At 41.0% G+C, this 12,026-nt stretch overlaps 1 protein-coding gene across 2 annotated transcripts; it reads right to left on the bottom strand.

The window, feature by feature from the left end:
• Positions 1 to 514: 514 nt before the first annotated feature.
• macc1 (MET transcriptional regulator MACC1) lies at positions 515 to 6,516 on the bottom strand. 2 transcript variants are annotated; one of them, XM_030103704.1, is made up of 5 exons: positions 6,417 to 6,516; positions 4,267 to 4,389; positions 2,126 to 4,176; positions 1,669 to 1,857; positions 515 to 1,552 (listed from the first exon to the last, which is right to left on the bottom strand). In XM_030103704.1, exons 2-5 carry the CDS (start codon positions 4,379 to 4,381, stop codon positions 1,349 to 1,351), a joined length of 2,559 nt encoding a protein of 852 aa, XP_029959564.1. In that variant the 5' UTR covers positions 4,382 to 4,389; positions 6,417 to 6,516; the 3' UTR covers positions 515 to 1,348. The 2 variants fall into 2 exon arrangements, with proteins under 2 accessions (XP_029959564.1, XP_029959563.1); XM_030103703.1 differs by lacking the exon at positions 6,417 to 6,516 and having other exon boundaries at positions 4,267 to 4,399.
• Positions 6,517 to 12,026: the final 5,510 nt, after the last annotated feature.

Raw genomic sequence — 12,026 nt, 5'->3', positions numbered from 1 at the left:
ATAAATTCCAAGCTGTCAGCCGGCTTGATACCATTTTCCACGTCGGGTACTTTTTGCTTCCACTGAGCCAAACTAAAGTCCGCTCAGCAGCCTGTGCTCCCAGTCCGACCGAGGAACGAAACACGAAACTCTCAGCTGAAACCAGATTAAACAAACAGTGTCTGGCAAAGCAAACAGTGGGAGAAATCAAAGGAAAACACTGACACACTCGAAGTCGCTTGTTTACACGGTGTAATCTAACTTTTAACGGACTTGAATAAAATGCTGAAACAGTTACATGCTATGTGAAGCACTGAACATGGCTTCAATAACAAAATGTAGTTTTTATTAAAATCACTGACGGGGTGCAGTTATTGCACTTTCTGGTTAAAAGATAAAGCGATCAATCACATAAAGACAGTTTTGTATTTATTCATACTTCATGCAACACATTTACATTACAGTATCAAATCTAAAATGTCAGTGTCTGAAGGCACTGCGTATTGTACATGGCACCACTTTAAACTCTGAGGTCTCTGTTTGGTAGTGAAAGAAAATATCACAATTACAGGATATGATTAGTACACTTTATGCTTTTTTTTTTTTTTTACATCACAGTATTAAAATAACACAGATATTTAAGAAACTGTTTATGACACATGCATTGTGGCTATTTTGTTTATTTTTCCTGACATCAGGAAACTTTAACTTTGGTTAAAACTTTTAATTTTCAATACAAAAGAGCTTCAAAAAGTAACAATGACCCGACTGTCAGAACTGCAACTCTTGGACATTTTAGCAGCACTGTTCACATTTCTTTAACTATCCATTGCAACTATTTACAAAAACTATCTCAAACAATCCCACTGATATAAAATTCACATGTAAAGATGCATCAGATTCTTATTATAAAATAAACTGAATGTAAACCACACTGTGTAGCGCTGCAAAAGCAGCATATATACTGTGAACACAATTAAGATAATCAAGAAATAGCTCAATAGCTGTGCAATGTTAGCTTTCAGTTAAATGGCAACAGAATAAAAATCACAAAGTTTATATATTAATTGGCATTGTACATATTTAAAACAGCCATTGGTGGTCGACATAACATACGGTAAAAAACAATACAACACATTAATACAAGCAGTGTATGACTCTGTGACTTTCATACAGACTCTTTTTTGTTTGTTTTCCTCTCAGGTTGTGATTTCTAATAGTGCAGTTAACTGGGTGAAGTTTGTTTCCAAAAATAAACACACAGGCAAAGCAATGACAAAGCTTTGTAACATGATCACTGACAGCCTGATTACAGTCAGCTAAAGTCAGAATTTTTTTGGGTGTTTCTCACCTCGGGACTGCAAAAGGTTTATGATTTGGGGAAAGCGGAGACCTGAAAGATCTCGAGACAGTTGGCGGTGATGAGCGCGCCGGTCAGATGCCTCCACTGTCTGGTGGTGGGGTTCTTCATTTTGTCCAGGATCAGGTGCAAATCCTGGATCATGTCCTTGTAGTTGTTGCCGTAGCGCAGACTCCAGGAGTAGAGGAAGTCAAAGGCAGGCTTCCACATGGACTGAACCAAAAAGAGTATTGGTTACAATTACGATAAACTCTACCATGACGTACAAAAACATCAATAAATCTATCAGCATTATTTTCAATATTAATATTTCCTGCCGTTGAACTAACCTGCGGGTTTATCTCTCCGTTCTTCGATCGATGTGGGGCTTCGTACGCGGCTATCTGAGAACTGGAGAGTTTTCCCATCTTCTCGGCGAGCTCCCGCCACCGGTTTCCCAGCTCGACCGCCGTGGACAGAATGACGGTGTTTTGAATGAGCTGAGTCACAAGACTCCAGGAGTCCATCTTCAGCAGGCCCTTCACAGCAGCAACAATCACACAGTTAGTTTACACACTAAAAGCGCACTGGAGAAAACAACTGCATTTATAAGGTCATGCATGAGAGCAAAAACCTCGATTTTATCTTTGTCTTGACAAAATTAGTTTCAATTCCTACTTCATCTCAAGCTCAGAATCAGAAAAAAAGAGCATACAACATAGAAAACATGATTGCAAACAAATATAAAGTATAAAATGGTAAGAGATCAAAGAGGTTTCTTAGATGGGATCGTGACATTCTTCTTACCGACATGAGTTCATGTAGGAACTTCCTCTTGATCTTCTCGGTGTGGCAGTCCTCCTTCAGCTTCTCCAGGACACAGGCCACCTTGTCGGCTTCCGTTTCAGCGTGCCGCCGCATGATGGCGTCCAGACACAGGTTCCTGTACCCTAAAGCATTGGCGAACCGTCTCCAGCTGGTTATGTGTTCAGTGATCAGCGTCTGGATGGCGGAGTACATGTAGGTGAGCTTCTTGAAGGGCAGCGTCATGTTGTCCAGCAGGACCTCCGTGGTGACCTGGATGCCGGTGAAGTCGATGACCTGATCCCTGGAGATGAGTTTGATGTTTTTGCAGTGGATCAAACCAGTCCTTCCTCTGAGGAACCCGATGTACCACTCCTTCACTTTGGAGTTGCCGACTGATCTCACGGTCTCTCTGGAGAGGAGAGCCACTGTGTCGCCCTTGAAGTACTCCAGAAGGTATTCCACCCGCGGCTGGCGGAGCACGGACTTCAGGGTGACTCCGTACCACTGCACGTTCACGTCTCTGTCTGAGAATCTGGGTGAATCTGAAACGCTCTCCTCGGGAATAGACAAGGTTTTTGCCATTTCCATCTTCTTCTCCGCCTGCCTGGGCACCCGCTTTTCTGATCGGATGGGTGCTGCAGGAGGGGAAGGCACCTGGAAATGCTTGACCTCCGAGGAGTTTGATTCCTTCACTTGTACATCCAAACTGAAAGGAGTCATTTGTGCGCTGCTGGAGCAGGATATTCCAACCGGCAGGTGCAGAACTGTCCCGATTTTCAGCTGACTCTGCCTCACCTCTTTCAGCTTGTCCTCAGGCCTGATTTTGAACACAGAGCCTGCAATGTCAACTGAAACCTGGAGGTCACTCAGCTTCTCAGGTTTCAAACTGTGTTTCCCCCAAAGTTGCAACACAAGAGGAGGCAGGTTTTTGTTGCCTCTGCAGATATCTGAAAACGGGAGCTTTGTAGGAACGTCCTCGTGACAGCAAACGACTATGACGGCTTTAAATGACGGGTGGATGTACCTGGGACCATACACTGCGACCGTGATCTGGCGGTTCAGGTAATCCCACACTGACGTTGCTGGCGCCTCGAGTGCAGACGCCTCTGCGACTGCAATCACGAAGAAATGTGTCTTCAGGTCCTGCAGCTTCATCTGCATCATGTTCTTGTGGATTTGACAGTCATTGGTTTTGAGATAAGGTCCCTCTCTTTTGTTGGACACGAGCCCGTACAGTGTGGTCATCACCTGGCTCGAAGGTTCGTCTTTCACCTCCCCCGAAAGTTTAATTTCCAGAGATGGACGCTCCTTCGTGTTGACGTTACTGAGAAGCACCTCCAGAAGCGGGCTCATGGTCGTCACGTAGTTGTTGTTGAGTCCAGGAGGAGGATCCAGCATCGCTTTCAGAGTAACTTCCTGGACCTCTCCTGGCAGAACATGTCCTTCTGGGATATGCATGCTAATTTCCGATTGTGGGATCTGCACTAAGCCTCCGCCGTGACCGATTCTGGAGACGACCTGAAAGTTAGTGGCCTGCGTCTGGGCCCAGCCTGGACTCTGGCTCATCAGGTTTAAGTCCAGACATGAGCGGGTCAGCTGTCTGTGGCTCAGCCAGGCCATCTTGTAGGCCTCTCTGTCATTCTTCAGCCACTCAAAGTCTGGGTTTAACACTGGCTCGGGGGGTCTGAAGACGCTCTCCGGTTTTGGCTCCTTCCTCTCCAGGTCGTCCAGGATGTCGGAGGCGCTCCTCCATCTCCCAGATCTGTTGGTGCCTAAGTTCTTCTTTTCCAAAAAGTTCCCCACATTGCCTTCATCTGAAGAGGTGCTCAGCTCATCATCATTTCTTGGTTCTGTATGTTGTTTATTCTCTTGTTTTCCATCTATCGTGTCCGCTATGCGTTTGTCTTTCCTGCGGAGTACAATCTCATCTAAGAAAGGGTTTGATGCAGAGAGTTTGCCCCAAAAGGGATTGTTAGTTGGAGATAATTGCGAGGCTTCTGTCTGTGAATGCTGCCAGTTGGAGTTGTGTGTCGCTCTTGGCACGTATCCTCCTGTGAACAATCAAAGCTTTGGATCAGGACATCGTCACCAGGGTTTCACTCATAAAACACTCTGCTTGTGGTTGAAACTGAGGATTTTACCATTCAGGTTGTTGAAGGTTGAGCTGTTGTCACTGAGATCAATCAGTGTCCCCTCAGATTTACTCCGCATGAGGCTCCCAGCACCACGGAAGGACCTGGCTCGTTCAGCTGCCATATTGTCATCTGTACACATAAAAATACATATCTGCTTCAGTTCTGTTATTACTTGTCCCAGCCTGGAGGTCTGGAGGTTGTCGGGAATTAATGTGCATGTCAAAACAAACCTAAAAAGACACTTTTTAGAATTTGGTTGCCTGTAATGAATAGATTACAAACAGGGGTGTCAAACTTATTTTAGTTCTCAATTTGATCTCAAGTGGGGCAGACATGTACAACCATGGCATTTCAATCTATGAATAATGGAAATAAGTCAAAGTCCATTGTGAAAATGTTGACATAGATTGAACAATTATCTTGAACAATATGACATTTCTTAAGATAAATAACTAATTTCAACACTTGCTCATCATATAAACATGTGCATTAAAGCTTACAGATTACAGTGGACGAACAAAAGCACAGTACATTTTCTCACATGTGTATCTAACTAAAAAAAAAATGATTTTTTGATTAAAACATGCCAAGCCAGATAACTTATTTTACATTTATTATTTCCACCTGAAGTGACTCTCCACACAAGCTGAAGTGGGAGCTACTAAGGAACAACGTGAACTTATCCTTCAGTCTTATACATGTATGCATCAACGTTTTGGCAGCGTATGAGCAAGAGTTTCACCAAACCAAACCCTTTTGGACTAAAGCTGCTGACTGATATTTTATTGGTTCAGTGTCTCAAAATATTTTGACACAAAGTTTTAATTTTCATAGAACTGTATTGTTCATAGTGCAAAGTCCCAAAACATTTCACATTATTTGCAGTTTCATTTGCTCCTGAATAATGTAGGCTGGATTGAACAGGCAGGCCGTATCTGTGACACCCCCGAGGTACAGGACACCTTGGAAAATGTCTTAATGCTTCTCTTTGAAGCTTTAATGAAATTATTTGTATCTATTAGATTATCTATTTGCCCGAAACTGTTGTTAAACTCTTTGACAAGAGAAAACTGATCAGCTTCATTTTATTGGCTATTGTATTCAGTCAAAAAATACCAAGTATATGGCAGCACATCAGGTTGAATCTTGGATTTGAGTTTGTGATACTGGAGTTTGAGTTGAATTCATTTTAAAAAAACAAGTGACATCTGTGGTACAAGGTTCAGCATCTTGCTGAAGTATCCCTGTGAGGAAAAAAAAACCCAAATTCAAAATGACAAAATATAAACTAAAGTATTCAAGTTTTTGTCATTCACCACAGGGAGTTTTTCAGGTTTAGAAGAAATTAACAAACCATGGCAGCTTTATTATTTCAGTGTTCACAAATTACATTGATTCATCAGAGAATATGAAGATGAGTAACACCTTCCTGAAATCCTGTGACAGACGACAACACCCAACACCCACACAACGAAAGTAGAGTCGTCGCTGTGTCACAAACATGTTTCTTTGAGCACAATGGGCCCTGGGATTTCTGCAGGGCTTCTCGAGGTGACATGAACCTGTTCAAAGGATGGAATGAAGCCGGAACTCTTCAGCCAGTCGCTTGTTTGTGTAAAATGAGACTACCCATTCAAAACTTGTCACAGTGAGTCACTCATTAATAATGTGGTTTCTTACACCAGTGAACAAGAACAGGTTGGTCTTGTCATGCTCATGACACAGTTACAGCACTTCCAAGCTATTTGCTGTGATCACACTAGTGTATCATAGAAAGTAAAAATATTTGTGTAGAAATGTTTGGTTTACTTCCTTACTCTTGTGCTCCTCCTTACTCTACTGTCTTCTTCTTCTTTTTTTCTTCTTTTTTTTTTGCTGAGGCACCTCTTTATGTTAAATTACCAATCGTAGTATATAGAGTGTATTCATATGAATAAACCCTGACATGCATTAATATTTCAAGCTGAGAGAGAATCGGCACAGATTGAAACTCCACCTTCACTATTCTCAGTTACAACAACATAAAACCTGTATCTGAGCAGGTGTAAACAATGAGACATTAATGGAGCATAACTCCAAACCCTGCTTTAAAACCTAAGAAAAAAAAAAGAGAAGTGAGCTACCATTTTTGAGGAAAATAAAAAGTTAAATCTCACCGTTGTCAGGAAGTTGGCAGGAAAAGAGGCGAATCCGCTGTCATGTACGGAGCGTCGTCTGTCGCGGCTCTCCCCTCCCTCGCCTCTGCCTGCTCTCCGGCTCGGGGCACTTCGGGACTGGAAGTTTTAAGAACCTGTAACTACACCGGCGGAGGAGGGGCCTGTCCCCGATAGAGACTACAACTCCCGGCATGCACCGCGGCACTTCCGTGTCAGCTTCCGACTACACCTGAAACTTCACCTGCAGTTTCGATAGAGCGGCGCTTATAAGCTAGAAACGCAGAAAACAATCTGCTGCACAGGCTGGGAAGCGACGAGAGGACGGGAAGAAACCAGGAAGGACGTTGAAACCAAACGCAGAAGTATTAGATTAATGTTTTTCACATATTTTTATCAGGTGCTCTCATGATTGAGTTATCAAGAAAACACAGGGAGAGCTGCCATATTTCTAACATTTCTGTTCTTTTTTTTTAAAGCATTTTAGACATTTTTAAAGTTAAAAATGTTAATAAATGTATCTCTTGTTCGCAACTTTTAGATCGGTTACACAACTTTCAAAAACAACTGACAGCAGCTGTTTGTTACATTTTAACCTCATTTAATGTCTTTGTCAATAGTGTTCATGTGTTTCCATTTAGCTGGCAATTGTTTAATCAGATTGTCAATGAAAAGGGATACAACGTTTCAAATGAGTGTGGATGTGGAAAACTATTTAAATTGTATTTAGGCGTGGGTGAAGATACACTCTTGGAAGGAATACTCATTGAAGTACCCTAAAATATGACTTAATTACAGTAATTTGAATCTTTTTAAGTTGATTTTTGCTTCCTTAATTTACAGTAGCACAATAACACTGAGCAGAATGTGCTCAAGCTTATTAGCTGCATGGATTTTAGTGTGTGTGCATGTGTGTCTTGTCCATTGTTCAACAAAGTAGACATGCATTTTTTTCTTGCAGCCATGTTGACCACAAGCTGTGCTAGTTAACCCTAAACCCAACTGTTATTGTAACTCAAATCAGCTCATGAGTCAGCTAACCCTGTCCAGAGTGTGATCTGCCTTCATCCATCGTCAGCTGGAATCAGCTCCAGCTCCCACTGACCATAAGTTAGATAAAGCAGAAGACAGATGAATGTGTTTCACATGTCCCTATAGCCATCAATGCAAGCCAAAATATCTGAAAACAGAATTCCACTCGCTAAATCAATTGTTTCATATTGATTTCAGCGTCCTTCTGCTGGGGTTTTATTGATCTTGCTGTTTTCTAGAGCTTTTCTGACTGACCGCTGATCAAGGCAAATGAAGCTAAAGGTTAACAAAACCTAATCTCATGAAGGACACAAGCCAGGTTATCTCTCTAAACAAGCCTCTTTGATGTTTCTAAATATAATGTAGGGGAAATCAAGACTTTAAATGTCAGCTCCTTAACTCTGGACCACATCAAAAACTCTAAAAAGTGCCCACAGATTAAGGGGAAAAAAAACAATTCTAAAAGCTTTTCATTGTCCCTGTGTGTTCCAGCTGTTATCTTTGCTGATAGATACTGTATACTGCACACGCTGAGGTTGAAATCTCCCTCCAGAGCTGACTCTGTGGGCTGTGGTCTTGGAGTGTAAGCTCTTTCATCCACAAGCTGTTCTCAAGGAATGCAACTAAGCACTCTTGAGTAGATTATGATTTTTGAATCAAATATGGTTACTGGCTGCTGTAATCCAGTGTTTAAATATCTAATTACCTCTCCCTGCTGCAGTGGTGCAGGCATTTTGTCACTTTTGTAAATAGAATTGTAACCCTTTTTTTCCAGAGCAAAGGTTTGGACTCTGTCTTTCATGTGCTTCATTGTGCTCCATGCTGAGAACTGTCCTCCATAGAAAAGTGACAGAATTCTCTTATTCTGTCTTGTAACTTTATGTGGCAAACGGAGGATAAATCCAGGGTCCAGTTCTGCTCTCTTGGGGCTGTTTTGGTCGTACTAATTGTAGACCAGGCTCACTGCTTTCTATATTATCAACAAATTGGACCAGAAAAGCCAAAACTGACAATTAATCTCACTAACAACTTTTTCATTTATATTCAGAATGTTGTGTTCGACACGTCACCAGTCCATCACAAGGCAAATATGAACAACCTCACACACTCACATTCACGTCTACTATTAATCTAGAGTCACCAATTAACCACAGGAGGACAATGGAATGGATCAATAGAAATACCTCGACACTTGGAAAAATAGAAGCAGTCTCTTACTTTTTTCCTAGAGGCTTTTTTTAACAGTAGGAAGAGCACAGGTTTACGATGAAAGTTTTTTAAAAATAATCCTCAGATTTTAATTTACTGTAGAAGCTTGTAGTTGTTGAAGTGTTCCCTGATGTTTTACCTGCAATGATTTGAAGAAATTACTGAATCAACATTTGAATCTGTTATCACTGAAGATTTGTTTGATAACTTTCCGCTATTGATGGCAGTGTCCAAACTGACCTGTGCACCATCTGTGTCGCCTATTTTGAGTGATACTTCTTTAACTATCAAGTCTAATTCACCTTTATTTGAGTCATAGTGCTCAATTTTAATACATTAGAGATAAAGCAATGTAATTCACCTCAAGCAAGCAGACTACACATGTTTGGACACCCCTGTATTTGTCTTGATTTCATATATACCAATGTAACTATAGCTGTTTCTTGGTGAGGGATGTTCTATAAATTCAATTCAGTTATTTTGAAGATACCTTTACATTGTCACTCTTGGACAGATACATTCCTAATGTAATTTAGTAACATTGATTGTAAGAAACTGTAGGACATTGAAGTTACATTAATCCACCACTAGAGGGAGCCATTTCTCTATTATTCTTCTATACAGTCACCTCAATGATTCTGTTTTTTTTAACTGTAGAGTGAACTGACATTTGTGTTTTTAGAAGATTTCTCTCTCACAGAGTTCAATATTAGCAATTGTGAGTTGATCACTAAGAGAAATCTGTTTTTTTAGTGAACAGTAGTTATTTGAAAGGCCTCTAAATATAATTACTATGTTTATTCTACATATATAGACTATTAAAGCACAGTTTATATTCATTTTTATACATAATCTGATTAATGTGCAATGGAGGTGTTTGAAATCCTGAGACACTGAAGGACTGCCATCAATGTACAAAGAGCTTTTTGCCAAAATGCTAAATATTTTGTAATTTTTTTATGTTTTGAAATGATTTTAATTTCTTGCTGTATCACTGAAAGAAATCACCCACAAAAAGAGTTCATTTTTCAATGTAATTTACTTTTTTACAGTTGATATAGCCTCTGGCATTTTAATATGAAAGGAGTGAAAGGCATGTCTTTGGTTAGTGGAAAAGTGGTCCAGCCTGAACTGTGCTGAACTGACATTTATTTCATTGTCTCACGCCGTGTTGTCATTAAATCAAGGTTAAAAATGGTGAAACGCAGCCGAGCTCCTGGCAGCGAGGTTGAAAGCGTGGATATTCTCTCCACCGATCAGACAGGTGAAAACACCACCTGTGACATAAATGAATCTAAATTGCTGAAAGCATTGTATAAGAGCACCCCTGTCAGTGTTACAGCAATTACTGTTAATTATTTTGACTAACCTCCGAACCTCCTCAAATTGCCTTTCCCAGGAGATTGGCTGGTTTGATGACAATTGCCGCGCGGTTAGTTTCTTTTAACCACAAAATTGGCCACAGATGCATCATCGGTGAAAGGTGTTCCAGCAACACTATGATTTACTGCTAAAACTCTATATTTACATTTGAAGAAATCATTTCAGAAGCCTCTGGCGTGTCCTCACACGCCGCTTCCATCCGGACTGAAAGTTCATTAAGCAGAACAACATCTTCACAATCACCAGTCCATGCAAATTTTATTCAGTTTGGCATAATATTATTTCTTTCTTGCTTTCCAGGCGACTGGATCAAAGCTGCGTTTGGCTGCCAGCGCGCTGTGCGCGCCGACCATAGAGGGTATTGTGGTCTTCATCCACAGTTGGCAGCCCACCCTGCTCACCCTGGCATGTGTGCACTTCCTGAGGCCAGATCCATTCAGAGGAGGCCAGCAGCGGGACATTCCTCCGAGGACCAAGTGATGCTCCAACAGTCTGCAGAGGTGCTAATAACATGACAACACTGAGCGCCGCGCTCGGAAACCATGCTCCTTCATGTTAAATGAGCACATCTTTGATGCTTGCTTTCATATTTAAGCCATCTGTTTCTCAAATGATCACGGCCAGTATACATACTGTTGTTTATTTAGATGAATGAAGAGCATTTCAAGATAGATCACTGAATAAGTCATTTCCTTAAGACTGTAATGCGGGCCTTTCTATTCAGTTCTTGATCCAGCTTTTCCTGCGATTAGTAAATCTTAAATTTCTGGTGATCATTTAAAAAACGTGTAATCATCTTCAAGTTTAATGCTGAAAAGAAAACTCACTTTCTCACATGGTAAATATTTATTTTTCATCTTTCAGCCCATCCTCTGTCTTAATGACTTTACAAGAGCAGAGTGCTGCAACCAAAAGGTCTACATTTACTGTGATTGGTCATGAAAAGTACAGAAGATGTAAAAGCTACATGGTTATTGACCTTGATTTCTAAAATGTTTGGATGATCTCAAAAACCCAGCAGCTGATCAGGAGTGTGTTTGAGTGTAACTGTTGTGCTGCAGGCTGAGATAATCTCTACAATCACACCTGAGAGGCCAAAAGGATTCAGAGCCCAACAGGGAGGAAATTCCTCTGCACGTTAAAATAGAAGCAAACTTCTCTCTCCACACACACACACACACACACACACACACACACACACACACACACACACACAAGAGCATGAACTTCTATCGCATGTCACTAATGGAGTAAGTTGAGACTGAAGTGATTTGAGGTTCACATTGTTGTTTTGTGCCATTTTAAATTCCAACATGACGTTTTGAGATTGTGCAACCGGTCGATGCAGAGATAATCCCTTCAATCTGGTGTCGTTTTGCTGCAGAAAGTCATCACTGGAGGTGGTATGTTAAACTTGAATCATTCATGCCCATCCGAGGATTCAATGAAGGAGGATTAGCACTGTTTTCCTCGTAGACGTTGTCTTACGTTTCATGTTTACCTGTTTTACTGATCATTTCAGTATCAAAAGCCTATTTTCAATAGGTTTTGCTGCAGGTTTTCTTCATGAGAGAAGTTTAATTAACTTGAATAAATTAGTACAAGTGAGTTGGTGTCAAACACAAAGGAACTTCTCACTTGGCCTTATGAAAATCCTCACAGAGACCAAAAGGACATTCCGGAACTCTGACTGATTCATGACTGTCTGGTAAATAACAGGAGATCTGATCACTTGATGTTGCTTTTAGAGCAGAGATCAGAGACATCAGGAGGAATTCCTAAGTGTCACATTTACTGAAAATCCAAGGTCAGAGTATTGTTCCACCTTTTAAAACTTTAATGAATGTATTCCTGCATCACTGACAAAAAGATCACCCCGTGAGTAATCCAGATGAAGTTTGTCCACAAATAGTTCAGGGTGATGGAAAGTTGAGATCTTCCATTCATTAGCGCAAGGTGGCGCTATCCAGCTTTATATGACAGATCCGT

Source organism: Salarias fasciatus, chromosome 11 (assembly GCF_902148845.1).
Source record: "Salarias fasciatus chromosome 11, fSalaFa1.1, whole genome shotgun sequence".
In the NCBI taxonomy this organism is placed as follows: domain Eukaryota; kingdom Metazoa; phylum Chordata; class Actinopteri; order Blenniiformes; family Blenniidae; genus Salarias; species Salarias fasciatus.
The sequence above is the reverse complement of the archived record's forward strand: the minus strand, read 5'-3'. Positions and strand labels throughout refer to the sequence as shown.